We start from the raw sequence: 14,195 nt of genomic DNA, 5'->3' as shown, positions 1-14,195 counted from the left end.
GGGTTAGCCGGTGGGACCCCCCTCATGCACAGCATGGCAGAGTCGCAGGTGACGGCCTGGCCCTCACCTGGACTTGCATCGAGATACGCCCATGAGTTGCCCAGGAATGTTTTTGGCATAACGTCATTTCCGCCCCGGAAGTAGTTGTTTGACCCTGCAGGTCCATTTCCGGGTCATAGTTGATTATGCTAATTTATGCAAAGTATTGAATAAATTATGCAAATTTATGTTAATAAAAATGACCCAATTTAAATCCAGCTCTTGTGTCCGTGTCGTTACTCCGTCTCTCCAGCAAACAGTTTACCAGCTCCTACACTTCAATATTTGTTGCTTTATTTGGTGTTTTTTTTAAAAAAAATTATTCTTATTTACCTTTTTAAGAAAAATATTTAAAGCAGGTTATTCAGAAACTATATTGTGTTAGAAATAAAGTACCGGTATATGCTTCCTCTTTTGTCTGAAAGATGAAAACTTCTAGGGTTCTAGTTCTTAACTGAATTGAAAAGAGATCACTAAAGGCTTACGGTGTTTTGTAGTACTGTATTTTATTTTATTTACAGATATGCAGGTTAAACATAGTGGTGACATAGTTTGAGTACTTCAAGAGACAGCTAAACCTATAATCACACATCACTTTTTCTTGAGAGGAAATTCAGCCTACATCTTTGATTATGCTTTCAAATCTTTTTATTGTGGTAAGAAAGATGATGATACTTTTGGATAAAGCTTTGAACTAATCCTAAACCGTCAGCATCTGAGTATTCTGCAGAAATGACAATAACAATGATAGGAATGTAATGGTTTAACTCTGCTGAAATGTTATATGCCCTTACCCTACCATAATAGTTGCATTCAAAGAAATTTGATTTGATGAATTCACTATAATACTATTCAGGTATACAATAGCTTTCTGCAAGATCTTGAAAAACAACAGTTGAAATTGAGATCTGCACAGCAGTTTGTACATGTTATGGGCAATAATATAACCACTTGTAGTACAATCCCATGTAGACTATGGCTTCATTGTGTATTACAATACAGAGTTCCCAGCTTTGTGCACTGGCACTGGGGGCAGGGGAGCAGGGATAGTTCACCTCCTGCTTGCAAGGGGAGGATGCACACATACATTCCCACTGCTTCAATCAACCTGGTTTTGAACAGTTCACAGCCTGGTAGTGGGCCGTGGATTGGGGACACCTGTTATTATGTTCTTCAGATGTTACTAAAAACGCTCCGCCTATTTTCCACTAGTGCAGTGATGGAAAACCTTTATTTCATCAGGTGCCGAAAGAGCGTGTGTGCGCGCACTATCGGACATGTGCAAGTGCCCACACCCATAATTCATTGCTTGGGGAGGGTGAAAGCAGCTTCCCTCGCCCCACGGAGGCCCTCTGTAAGCTGGAAATGGCCTGTTTCCAAACTTCTGGTGGGCACAGTAGGCCTGTGTTTCGCCCTCCCCTGGCACCAAAGGCTTCCCTGGAGCCAGGAGAGGTAAAAATGCTCTTCTGCACCCACCCATGCCCGGAGACTCTCTGGAAACTAAAAACACCCTCCCAGAGCCTCCATGTGAGCCAAAAATCAGCTGGCTGGCACACACATGCACGTTGGAGTTGGGCTATGGCAACAGCTCACATGCCAACAGATACGGCTCAGCATGCCACCTGTGGCACCTGTACCACAGGTTCGCCATCACTGCACTAGTGTTTTATGTTTGATTTTGATATGTAGATTTTGACACAATTGCAATTATTGCATGATTTTAAATTGTATTAGCTTCGTTTATTATTAGCTGCTCTGAGTGATTTTTCTCTTTACTAGAAAGTCAGTATAAATGATATTGAAAAAGTATTGTTAACAATAAAAATAATAGTGTGAATACTCTGTTATTGGCAGAGTATTAGTCCCTGTCATCAGTCTTATTTACTGATACCTATCTGCAATGATATTGTTGCATGGAGGGTTGAGTTACTCAAATTATTGTGAATTTCCCAGCAGAAATGACATGGACCTATGAGCCCCACATCCATCCCCACAAATCATATACTATGCAAAGCAAGGCAGTGGATAAATCTTGACTTTTCTCTGATTGATAGAAATGTTGCATTTGCAGAAATTGGTAGAATAGTGATAAGAGTTGCCAATATATCTTGCCATTTTTATCTGTCTTCGATGAAAGGCCTTTGTAATGAGTAGTGCAAGTATGAATGCAAGTTCGTAGTCATGACTATTTGCATAATATTTACACAAAGCAAATGAATGAGCACAATAGCTTATAATAAACACTGACAATTTGGTACTTTTCAGATGCCTTGGATTTAGTCCCCATTAGTTCCAGATTACGTGGTTACTGCAAATATAACTTTCTCAAGATCAGGTTCCATTTAAATGATTATTTAATTACACCATACCATGGTTAAATTATATCATAAGAAAAAGAAATATTATGAGTCCTTTCAGTCATAGATACTTAAAAAAAATAACTTTTCCATTTTTAAGATTTATTTTTCTCAGCAGTGGAGAATTGTATAAGCAAAGGAATTGCATAATAATATGTCTTCTTTTGGAGCAGCCCCTGTCTTTTTTTTAAAAGCTAGGCTTGAGTTATTCATGCTTCTTAATTAAAGATAAACATATCAAAATGTCCTGACAAGCAGCCTAGAGCATACACGATAACATTCTTATATCTTTCAGTTAGATGGGTATCTCAGCCAATTATATGTGACCTTTTTAAAAATGCAAAACTTGAAGAAGGAACCAAAAATGGCCAATAACTATTTTCTACAGAATTTGTTTATTTCTATTTTACTCCTTTTGCTTAAGCTGCCTCTGCTAATTGTCGGAATTAGCCGCCCCGAGTCTCCGGAGAGGGGCGGCATACAAATCCAATAAATAAATAAATAAATAAATAAAATAATTGCAGCCAACAAGGACCAAGGATATAGACTCTGCAAAGTAAATAAGCTAAATGGTTGAAAACATCTGATTTGTTTTGAGTAAAACAATTAACCCTGTTCGTATGGGTCCTTTAATTTTGTAGAAAATGGCTAGAATTGTATATGGGAACAGTTTAACTTTCAGTTGTGTACAAATAATATCTTGGCAAGGTCGAGAAGGTTCTCTCTCTCCTCCCACCCTCTCTTCCTTTTATAGAGTGTCAAATACATTATTGGTGGAGGCCTTTTGTAAATGAATTATCTGTTCCTCTTTTGAATAACTTAATTCTTTCATTCTCTGCATCTGTGAATGCATAGCAAGCAAGCAAGCAAGCAAAGACATTTGGAGAGAATCTCCAGAGTCAGATAAAATATAAAACATATTTTCAAAGCATCCTTCTTGCTTCTATCACACACATATTTATATGAGCTCAGATAAATGTATTTGTCTGGAGTGTTCACCATGCACAATGAACAGCACTGTAGGGTTGTTGGAAGGGAAGGACTGCTATGTGGTAAGATGAATATATATCACCTGAATGGCACCCTTTTGAATAAGAGACTGTGGTTTATTAAATTATTTTCCAAAATAGTCCTGGGTTTTTTCAACTGTTGTACCAACTGTTATACAGAACATTTGTATCATTGTACTGAATCTGATCCATTGTGGAATGTTAATAACTTTTGACTTGATTCTACTGGTTTCTTATTAATGTCCACTACATCATTGTATCCAATTTGGGAAGTAGTAGATGATTCCACATCTTAAAAGTAACTCAAGTTGGATTACAAATTAACAAATGAGATGATGCTGGAAACCATGCTTATGATTGATCGAATGAATGAGACCACAATGAATGTCAGATGCACAATGATGAACAGGTGTTATTAAACTCATGCCTTATTCATGTTGACCCTTAGGATCTAATCCTTTTCGTTGTTCTTAGCTGCTATAGTAATGCAGGACCGGGGCCAAATACCGTGTTTCCCCAAAAATAAGACACTGTCTTATATTAATTTTTGCTCCAAAAGTTGTGCTACGTCTTATTTTCTGGGGGTGCCTTATATTTCTCAAATAAGACAAATTCACAGGCAGAAAAGCTGACACCCCCAAAGAAAGTGTACCGTACAGTACACTGATTACGGTACGGTACCTGTCAGTATGGCACCCACACACACAAAAGACGGCACTTATATGGTACAACAGTATACTCCTGCTATTGCAGCTTCCAGCCACCAGAGGAACTACAGTCTACGCACTGTAGTGGAGACTGTAATGGTGGTGAGACAGCAACAGACTGTGTCTGCTGTACTGGACGGTACAAAGCGATGGAAGAGGCCAGCAGGGGACGCCACATTATTACGGTACCGCTATGAACAGCTTTGAATGGCACCGTATGTTTTTCCACCGTACCGTATGTAAACTTGACTATGCCTTATTTTCAGAGGGTGCCTTATATTAGCAAATTCTGAAAAACCTCCGACATGCCTTACTTTCAGGGTACGTCTTATTTTTGGGGAAACAGGGTATGTAGGGCTTCCCTTAGCAAAACAAGAGAAAACCCTGCTTTGCTTTACTTACATTCAGTAAAATGGGATTATTACATTTTAAAATGAGTATCTACACTACATGTAGCACAGGTTACTTCTAATTGCCGCACAGAACATACTGTTGCAGAGAATTTAGATTTGTATATTAACTATCTGGTTACTTTGTGGGTGGGGGAGTGTACACATGTAGCTGACAATTGTACCCTTCCCAAAAATATCTTAAATATATCACAGAGAGAATGTTGTAAATTGAAGCAGATGAAATACTACATCTGACAAGAGCAAGAGTATATATTGACACTTTCCAGCATATTGAAGAAGTCAATTTTCAAAATGGTTCTTTAATAAAAACTATCAATATTGATTTCCATTTGTGATTGCTGAGATTATTAATAGATCTTTATGTCACTCTCCTGGAGGACTTAGATCTCATAGAAAATTGGACTCTTCTGTAGTTTGGCTTTCATCATATATGGGTTCTGTGCTTTTACTGCAGATGCAATTTTAAAGTCATCTTTTGAAATTGAGTTGTTATGATAACCATCCTCTTTTTTTCACCCCTTTTGACCAGAGATATAAAACAGAAATATGACCTATTTCAGAAGCAAAAAAAAAAAAAATCTGACTTAAAGTAATTTTCTTCATTTAGTAACAATTTTAAAAGCAAAATGCACATAATAGATTGCTTATTAGGTCTCTGAGGTTCATACTGCAAAAAAAAAAAGGCAAAGACCAAATAATCCCTAATATTTTTATGGAACTGTTTCTTATGACTCGATAAATGCAATAATGATGATGATAAAATACATTTCCTTGGAAGGAGACTTTAAACTCAGGCTTATAAATTATCCTCCATAATTGGACCTAAACCTTAAGCCCAGCCATAGAAGTTGTTTTGTACAGATCATATGTATGAGATTTTTGTGATCTGTATGAGATTTTTCGAGCTCTTTTTAATTGTATCTGAAAACAATAAATCAAACTTTTTTTAAAAAAAAAAGAAGTTTTGAAGGAAGATCGTGTGGGGAGCTTTAAAAAAGTGGTTTCATGTAATTTTGTGTACAGTATGTGACTGCTATTTAAGATATTTTATTGTGTAGATAGAAAAAAATAATCTAGGCCAGTGATAGTTAAACCTTTTGGTGCTGAGTGCCCAAAGCATGCACATGTGAATGTGTGCAACACCCCAAAATCCAACACAAGCACTTCCCCACACATGTACACATGCACATTCATCCCTGGTGCATATCTACCATGCATGTGCCCTGCTTCTTCCTTGCCCATTTTTGGCTTCCAGGTTGGTGCAGGCCCAAAGGGGCATGGCGTGGACCTTGCATGGTGCCCCTGCCCCCAATTTTGGCTTCCAGGTTAATGCAGAAGGCCTCCCAAGCCAAAAATGGGGCACAGAGGTACAATGCAAGAGACATGAAGACCAGCTGGCTGGTAGGAGGTGTGCGCACATGCATGGTCTTGCCAGTAATGGGCAGCCAAAATTTTCACTGCTACACTGTGGGAGTGACTTATTTTGTGGGTGTGGCTTGATGGTCATGTGAGTAGGAGTAGCTTGCCAGCCATGTGACCAGGTGGAGTGGCTTGAATGATTATCATTGTTCAAGTGAAGTGTTAAGTCCTTGACTTACACCCTCACCAGTGTCGCTCGCTGAGGTGACAATTTGCTTTGCATTTCTCCTACTTTCCTTCCTGGGCTGTCCCCTGCCTCAGGCTGGGTAGCTAGGTAAATGGGTGCCGATCAGCTGTTGAGAAAAGGGGGGGAAAGGGCCCCCTGCAACTCATGCCGGTGCTGGTCTCCCTGCCACTTTCCGAGGAGGAGGAGAAGGATGGGAGGGGGGATTGAAAAATATTGGAAAGCCAAGGGAGAGTTACATGGTTATTATTGCTGCACGATGCCTTTTCATCTCAGGTGCGGGCGGAATGAGGACTTTGAAAGGGGAAAACGACCACAGCTCAGACCGCTTTGGCACACCACGGCTCAGCTCACCATTTTCCCCCTCCTGCTGTGCGCTCCTTTCTTTTTTCCTCTTTCCTCCTTCCTGGCCTCGGGAGGTGGCTGCATGAGGCTGAAGGGGAGCCAGACAGGAGAGAGGGAAGCTCGTCTGAGGCCAGGAAGGAGGAAAGAGGAAAAAAGTGAGGAGCGCAGACGCAGCAGCAGCAGCAGCAGCAGCAGCAGCAGCAGGGGGGGAAAAGAGAGCTCATCTGAGACCAGTAATTCTGGAAGTGACTGCTGTTGGTCAGCTGGAGCTGGGTATGCAGCTTCATTTATGCCAGTGGAACTGTTTTCCACTCTGCCCTGACTGCTGCCCACCCCTGGGTATAACTGTTGTGGCGCAACAGCTGGCATGCCCGCGAAAGGGGCTCTGCGTGCCACCTGTGGCACACAGGCTATAGGTTCGCCATCATGGATCCAGATGATGACTGGATTGAGATATATAGAAATGATCACCAAATTATTCCATGTTGAGCCATTTGGGAAGAGGATTTTTAAAAAAGGGCCCACAAACATATAAAATAACATTATGAATCATTGATAAAAGGATGAACAAATTCAAAACATCCAAACTTAAACTCTAACTCAAGTTTAGAAACCTAAAACTTTCATCTATATTGATAGTCAAGATTTTAAAAGCTGTAGAGTAATCGGGTCAACAGATAAGTTGACACTATTTACGACATCTGATAAATTTATAGATATGAATTTATCTCTTCTTTCTTTCTTCTTCTTTTTATATTTTTAATTTTTCCTCTTCTCTTTCCTTCCCCCTTTTCTCTTTTTTCTCTCTCTCTTTTTAGCCTTATTTTCTTCTATATATGTAACCATGTATTTTGATTTATAACTGTATACTCTAAATTCATATACATTTGTACCAATATTTGCGTAGTCCTTTTGCTTTATGTATCCCCTCCCCTATTTATCTTCAATAAAGATTATAGTTTCTTTAAAAAGAGGGAGGCTCCTACTTCACACTAATGACATAGAACACTGAAGCTGATGCAAAAAATGTAAATGAGATGACTTTCCTATAACTATTTCCCCTGTCTATGGAGATTCTCGGCATCCCAGCCATAATGTCCCGACAGTGCTTTTTCAAGAGGCAATTGGACTTTCTGCTTTTCCTTTAAGACATTTTGCTTCTAATCCAAGAAGCTTCTTCAGCTCTGTATTTACCTTGCCAATAAAAAATTATGAAGTTGAATAAAAATTCATTTTCATTACATGTATCTAGCTACATTGGGACAACTGAAGATTCATCACAGTACAGTAGATGCCAAAATGAATTGCCCATAAGTTTCAAAAAGTTTCTACATAAAGCTATCTAGAAGCTTTCTTTTCCCAATTTTTGCAACTCACCATGGGAATGCTCAGCATCAAGAATTTTCAATATAGTGTTCCCAATCCCCAAGCAATGAAGAAGGAAATAGGAAAATAAATACTAAAATCACAATGCTGATTAGTTGTTTGATTGGTATCTTTGCTTTATGATCCACTCATAACTTTGTCTATAAATCCAATGATAAAAGAAATCTTTATTTTAGAAAAGAATGACTGATCAAAGTTAAAGTGTAATTGAGGATGTGCTTCATTGGATTTTCAAATGGTTTTCTGTTATTATTGTTCATCGATTAGGTCATTTCCTGGGCAACAACACAGTTATTGATGTGCTGAGGCAAGCAGGATTTGAAGTGGAGCACATACCTGCAGGACAACCGGTGGAAAAGTAAGCCTAATTTCCCTTCATTGATCCTTTTTTATATGCTGATCTAACAATGTCAACAAGGTATATGATCTGACTTCTCCTTTTCATGTCAATAAGCCACTTTAATTGTCCAGAACTAGCATGAGCAGAAAAAATGTTGTTGTCTTTAATAAGCTGTTGACTGTAAATATATAGCTTTCTATATGAAAAATTATTTGTAGATATATATGATAGGTAGGTAGATAGATAGATAGATAGATAGATAGATGATAGATAGATAGATAGATAGATAGATAGATAGATAGATAGATAGATAGATAGATAGATACGAGGGTCGCCCAGAAAGTAATGCACCACACTTTTTTCTTCAAAAATTATTTATTAAACCCAATGAAACTTGCACATCAGAAAGAATGTTTCCCTATTTTTCCATGGAAACTCCATCCCGTTCTATGGCCTTCCTCCAGCGAGACACAAGGGCGTATATGCCCTGTCGGTACCACTCCTTGTTCTGGTCACGAAGCCATGGAGCTCTGCTGAACCATCTTCTAATGGCCTCACCCTCTGTGTCCAGCAACTAACCATACTTCTATCAACTATAGATTCTCCATAAACTGTACACAAATGTTTGTGAATGTTCCCAACAGTTTCTTTCTCTGCAGTGAAAAATTCAATGACGACATGCTGCTTGTAATGTACATCACTTACAGACACCAGCTACACTGTCTGAAGAAATACAAAATTTACACACACACTCCTGACAATTCAAATAATGTATATCTAAAGTACCATTACTTTAGGCTGAGAAAAAAATGTGGTGCATTACTTTCTGGCGGACCCTCGTAGATATATAGATAGATAGAGATGAGATAGATGAGATAGAGATAGAGACAGGGGTGGGTGGGGGGAATGGGGTGGAATGGGGGCACACCACTCGGGTAGCGGAAATGGAGCTGCACTGCATGCGCAGGTCCATTACTGGCCACCATGCATGCGCCATGCTCTGTCCACGTGGCCTGCTCTCTGCTCTCCTGTGCCCCAGGCATCTCTCAGTACAGGCGTCAATGGCACCCCGAGTGAGTCGTGGCCTTTGGGAGCAGCTCTGTGCTCTCAAAAGCCCCGACTTGCTCGGGACACCATAGTTATGCCAAGAGATGCCTGTGGCACGGGAGAGCATAGAGCAGGCCACGCTGCCAGAACTCGTGGCTGCATGGCCTGTGGACCACATACCATCTTCTCAGTGTGGCCCCTTCATAAGCAAGGTGGAGGACGCCTCAGAAGGTAAGGGCATGCCGCGAGCCACGGAGCTACCATGAGCGGCAGGGCAGGGGGATGTGAGCAGTACAGCCGTTGCAAATGGCAGGGTGGGGGTGGCGGATCAGGTCACTTACCTTATTTTTGGCCTTTTTTGCTTCCGCGCATTTGCAGAAAAAGGCGAGTGTCCTCATGCGAGATTTGGCTTCTGTGCATGCGCAGGAAGCCAAATCTCATACTGGGAGCGCATACGTATGATGGGAGCGAGAGAGCACATGCACCGGGAGCATTCGCACGTTTGCGCCACGTACCAGGATCGCCGGGCAATGGTGGCCCACCGCTGTATAGAGATATTCATAAAACATAAAGCCCAGATTAAATGACACCTTCAAATAGTTGAAAATGCCTGAATAAAAAGATTGTCAGATCAAATCAAATTTCAGAGAATACATTTCATTGTTTGCGGCTTGCACAAAAAAATTTCTTTCACGTGTTTGATAAGCTGGCCTTTTAAAATGAGAGGCCCTTTTGAAAAAGTCCTTATCCTAAGGACTTAATATTTAAACAGCTGCACATAGAAGAGCACAGGGGTGGGAAAGCCTAGTTTAAATATTGTTAAATTGCACTTGGAAAATCATTGATAAAATTATGGAAAAGGGACAGTACAATAACATCTTTCCAAATGAATCAGGTCATATTTTTGACAGTTGCAGTGTCCCAGGGTCATGGAATCACCTTTTTCTACCTTTTCACAAGCAAAGTCAATGGAGAAGCCAGATTCACATAATAACCATGTTAATAATGTAACAACTGCAGTGATTTACTTAAGAACTGGCAAGAAAGGTTGTAAAATGGGACAATACTCACTTAATACTCACGTATCCTAGGATTTTTATTAATATTGATTGTTTCTTCATTGCTTATTTGACCCCTTTGGCAATCATTAAATGATTCTTGACAAATATATCTTTTTCTTTTATGTACGCTGAGAGCATACACACCAAGACAAATTCCTTGTGTGTCCCATCACACTTGGCCAACCAATAAAGAATTCTATTCTATTCTATTCTATTCTATTCTATTCTATTAACAACTGTCTTGCCTAGCAATAGAATTTTTGGGCTTAATTATGTTCATAAATCAAGGTCTGTCTGTAATTTTCCGCTAACATTTAAACTTTCTAGGCTATTTTTAAAAACAGTTCTATGTCTACATGTACTTTAGGAGTCCAGCTACTGCAGATGTTGTAGTATGTTTTCAGGGAATGTCAGTCCCTCAGAAAGATTTCGGTAAAATATATTGGAATTAGCTTGGCTGCATAGCTAGAGGTATAACAAGCAGGAAGAGGGAGATTGTGATCCCACTGTATAGAGCGCTGGTGAGACCCCATTTGGAATACTGTGTTCAGTTCTGGAGACCTCACCTACAAAAAGATATTGATAAAATTGAACGGGTCCAAAAACGGGCTACAAAAATGGTGGAAGGTCTTAAGCATAAAACCTACCAGGAAAGACTATAATAAAATCAATCTCTATAGTCTGGAGGACAGAAGGGAAAGGGGGGACATGATCGAAACATTTAAATATGTTAAAGGGTTAAATAAGGTTCAGGAGGGGAGTGTTTTTAATAGAAAAGTGAATGCAAGAACAAGGGGGCACAATCTGAGGTTAGTTGGGGGAAAGATCAAAAGCATTGTGAGAAAATATTATTTTACTGAAAGAGTAGTAGATGCTTGGAACAAACTTCCAGCAGACGTGGTTGGTAAATCTACAGTAACTGAATTTAAGCATGCCTGGGATAAGCATATATCCATCCTAAGATAAAATACAGGAAATAGTATAAGGGCAGACTAGATGGACCATGAGGTCTTTTTCTACCGTCAATCTTCTATGTTCCTATGTTTAATTGGTTTACACTGTTTTCTTTCATGTTGCACTCATGCCTTGTAGATGGAACCCTTCAGTCTTCATTGATGTTCCTCTGAAACGAAGTGATGCTACACTTTGTACTATCCCAAGTGGTTACAGAGTTTTCAAGTGGTATCATGCGCCTATAGAGAATGCCAGCTTATCTACAGAAGAAGTCTGTAGCTTGTTTGTAGTCACTCCTATCTGCCCTGCACTCATTCCTACCACCTCCTCCATATAATAAGCCCTTCAGTCTACAAAGCTTCAAATGTTTAATTAAATGGTTTCCAAAGCTAATCTATTTAAACTGAACCGCAATTATAAAGAATGTGTTGAAATCATACTCAGTAAAGCTGCTGAAACCCACAATTCCCTAGTTTTAACTTTCTTTCTTTACCTGGACTATTGGCTGGATTCATATGTGGTATTATACCATATTTCTTTTAAATGAGATTTTTAATTTTAAACTTTAGCCACCAATCTGGTCAATGTGGTTTAACCAACATTCCATGGCTAAAAACTCTATGTTTATAGGCTATATCTGATTGGAACAATGCTGAGAATGGTAAACCGCTGTCTACAGAGATTGTTCTCAGATTCAGAGCAAATGTTTGACCCAATATGTGACGTATTATTGTAATAAAATTAATTGATGCCGAATAGCACTGCTAGTTTGGGCACTGGATGGATAATGTGGGTGAAAACAACTTAAAATATTTGAGAAGTAAAAGGTTTTGGAGAAAGAAGTTTGGTGTGATTTTTAATGTAGACCAGTAGTTGTGCCTTTTAAAACAAGGGGAAATGTAGACCTTCTGATTATAATTTGAGCAATATTATTTTGGATCCAAACAGTGGGTTAAGAAGGAGTACAATAGAACTGAGGGTAGTATATTTGGATTATCATTCATTCATTCAATTTATAACTCCCAAAGGACTCTGGGCGGCTTAACAATATAATAAAATATTTAAAATATTTAAAACATTAGAACAATTAAAACCTATACATACCATTCCATGGCCAGATCTCGCCTATTATAACCAGCTCCAGGCCTGCTGTAAAAGCCAGGTCTTAACTGCTTTTCGGAAGGCCATTGGATTGGCTGGTTCTAGTCAAACTAGAGCACAGTCAGTGGTCTGGATTGGATGAAAATAATATGACTCAAAATGTCAAGTAAATTAGGGAAAATTTGTAAAGCCGTGCCTGCTACTAGCATAACTTTTTTCTTTCAGTGACAAAGCTGAACGTTGTAAAGCTCCAATGTCCTCTAGTTAGTTCTGGTCAGTTGAGTCCACAATTTTGGTTGTTAAGTGAGTCATGTCCAATTTTACAACTTGTTTTAATAATTCTTAAGTGAATCACTTCAGTTACATGACTCCTGTTAAGTCATCCATTGACTTTGCTTCTCAGAAGATGGCTGGGAAAGTCACAAATAATGGCCATATGAATGCAGGACACTGCAACTGTCACACAATTATTATGGTTGCCAAGTCCCCAAATTTTGATCACATGCTCATATGGATGCTGTCATAGTCATAAGTGTAAGGAATGGTTGTCACCTTTTTAAAGTGCCTTTGTAAGTTAGTAATGAATGGTTGTAAGTCAAGGACTACCTGTACGGTTTAGTATTATTTTTAACCTCATGAAGCAACTTAGGATATTGTAATACTTACTAATACAATGTACATACTTACATTGTGCTATAAAGGAAGGCTTGATGGATGAAAACTTTAGTCCTTTGTGGTAGATGCAGAATATCAACTGACAGTAGAGTCTGCAAGTGTGATTTGCCTTTATCATGACCCCATTATCTGTCCACATTTCCTTGGACAAATGCATTGCCTCTTCTGTGGTCTCTTAAACTTTGAATTAATATGTATCTATGTTGATTATTGGTACAGCAAGGAGGAAAATGCATGGTATAGCTGCCTTTGATACGTGAAAGCTATGTGGTATACATAACTTTGATGCAATAAAGCGAAGAGACTTCAGAAGGGCAGAGGTTGTGTTTAATATCTGAATTTCTGTATCCTATTTCACATACCATTTCTTGATAAATCTACTTACTTTGCAGCCCCAAGGCAAGCAGATATCACCCTTCCTCTGCGACGGCTCCCTCCGTTGTCATTGAGCATGTACAGTTGTCTTCATCTTCAGCACTTCCTCACACCAATGAAGAAGATAGCCTTCCTCCGCACCTTCTGTTAACAGATAGCATCAGCCAGCTAGAAGAGTTTGGACGGCAGAAAAACTGGCACAAGAAACAATATAAAATCCACCGCCCAAGGCAATTCAATGATCTCTGGGTCCGGATAGAAGAAGGGTAAGTATCCTGTGCTTGTTTCCTGTAACCCTGTCATTCGTGCTGCTTTGAAAGGATAAGTTTCCTTAGGTTCCCATGAAAAACTCTTGTAAGTTAATCTCCTTAATTCATGACAGGGGTATAAAATCTGTAAGAATCTCTACAAATATAAATTGTTTTTTGATTCATATCCTTCTCAAGCGCTATTTATAGCCTTCGTTGATGTATGTGTAAAATCAAGGAAAAGAAGACAAGACAATAAACAGAGCATAACAATTCTCGGTTATTAATCTGTTTATAATTATTGTTTACCGATGAGGGTAAATAATAATTGATGTCTGTCCCCAGCTTCCTATAAAGCTGAAGGCTTTATTTTTGTACTTCTGTTTCTTAAGTCTCAGGAGCAAAGTTTTCTTTCCTTGCCAGCATGTGTGCTCTCCACTTGAAAGGATCAGAATGCAAAAAGTGACATTTTTATAGCATGTGGACAATAGATACTCAATGCCAAAGTTTATGAAAACATCATTACTAACTTTC

General features: G+C 39.1%; 1 protein-coding gene across 1 annotated transcript in view; it reads left to right on the top strand.

Moving 5' to 3' along the window:
* The window catches only part of TRABD2B (TraB domain containing 2B), a 289,072-nt gene that overhangs the window by 266,826 nt on the left and 8,051 nt on the right, over positions 1–14,195 (top strand). The window contains exons 5-6 of the mRNA XM_070748959.1: positions 8,128–8,218; positions 13,431–13,679. Of these exons, the coding sequence (XP_070605060.1) occupies positions 8,128–8,218; positions 13,431–13,679 (340 nt within the window). The remainder of the gene's footprint in view (positions 1–8,127; positions 8,219–13,430; positions 13,680–14,195) is intronic.

Source organism: Erythrolamprus reginae, chromosome 3 (assembly GCF_031021105.1).
Source record: "Erythrolamprus reginae isolate rEryReg1 chromosome 3, rEryReg1.hap1, whole genome shotgun sequence".
Lineage (NCBI taxonomy): Eukaryota > Metazoa > Chordata > Lepidosauria > Squamata > Dipsadidae > Erythrolamprus > Erythrolamprus reginae.
This window is presented reverse-complemented; position numbering and strand designations above follow the sequence as displayed.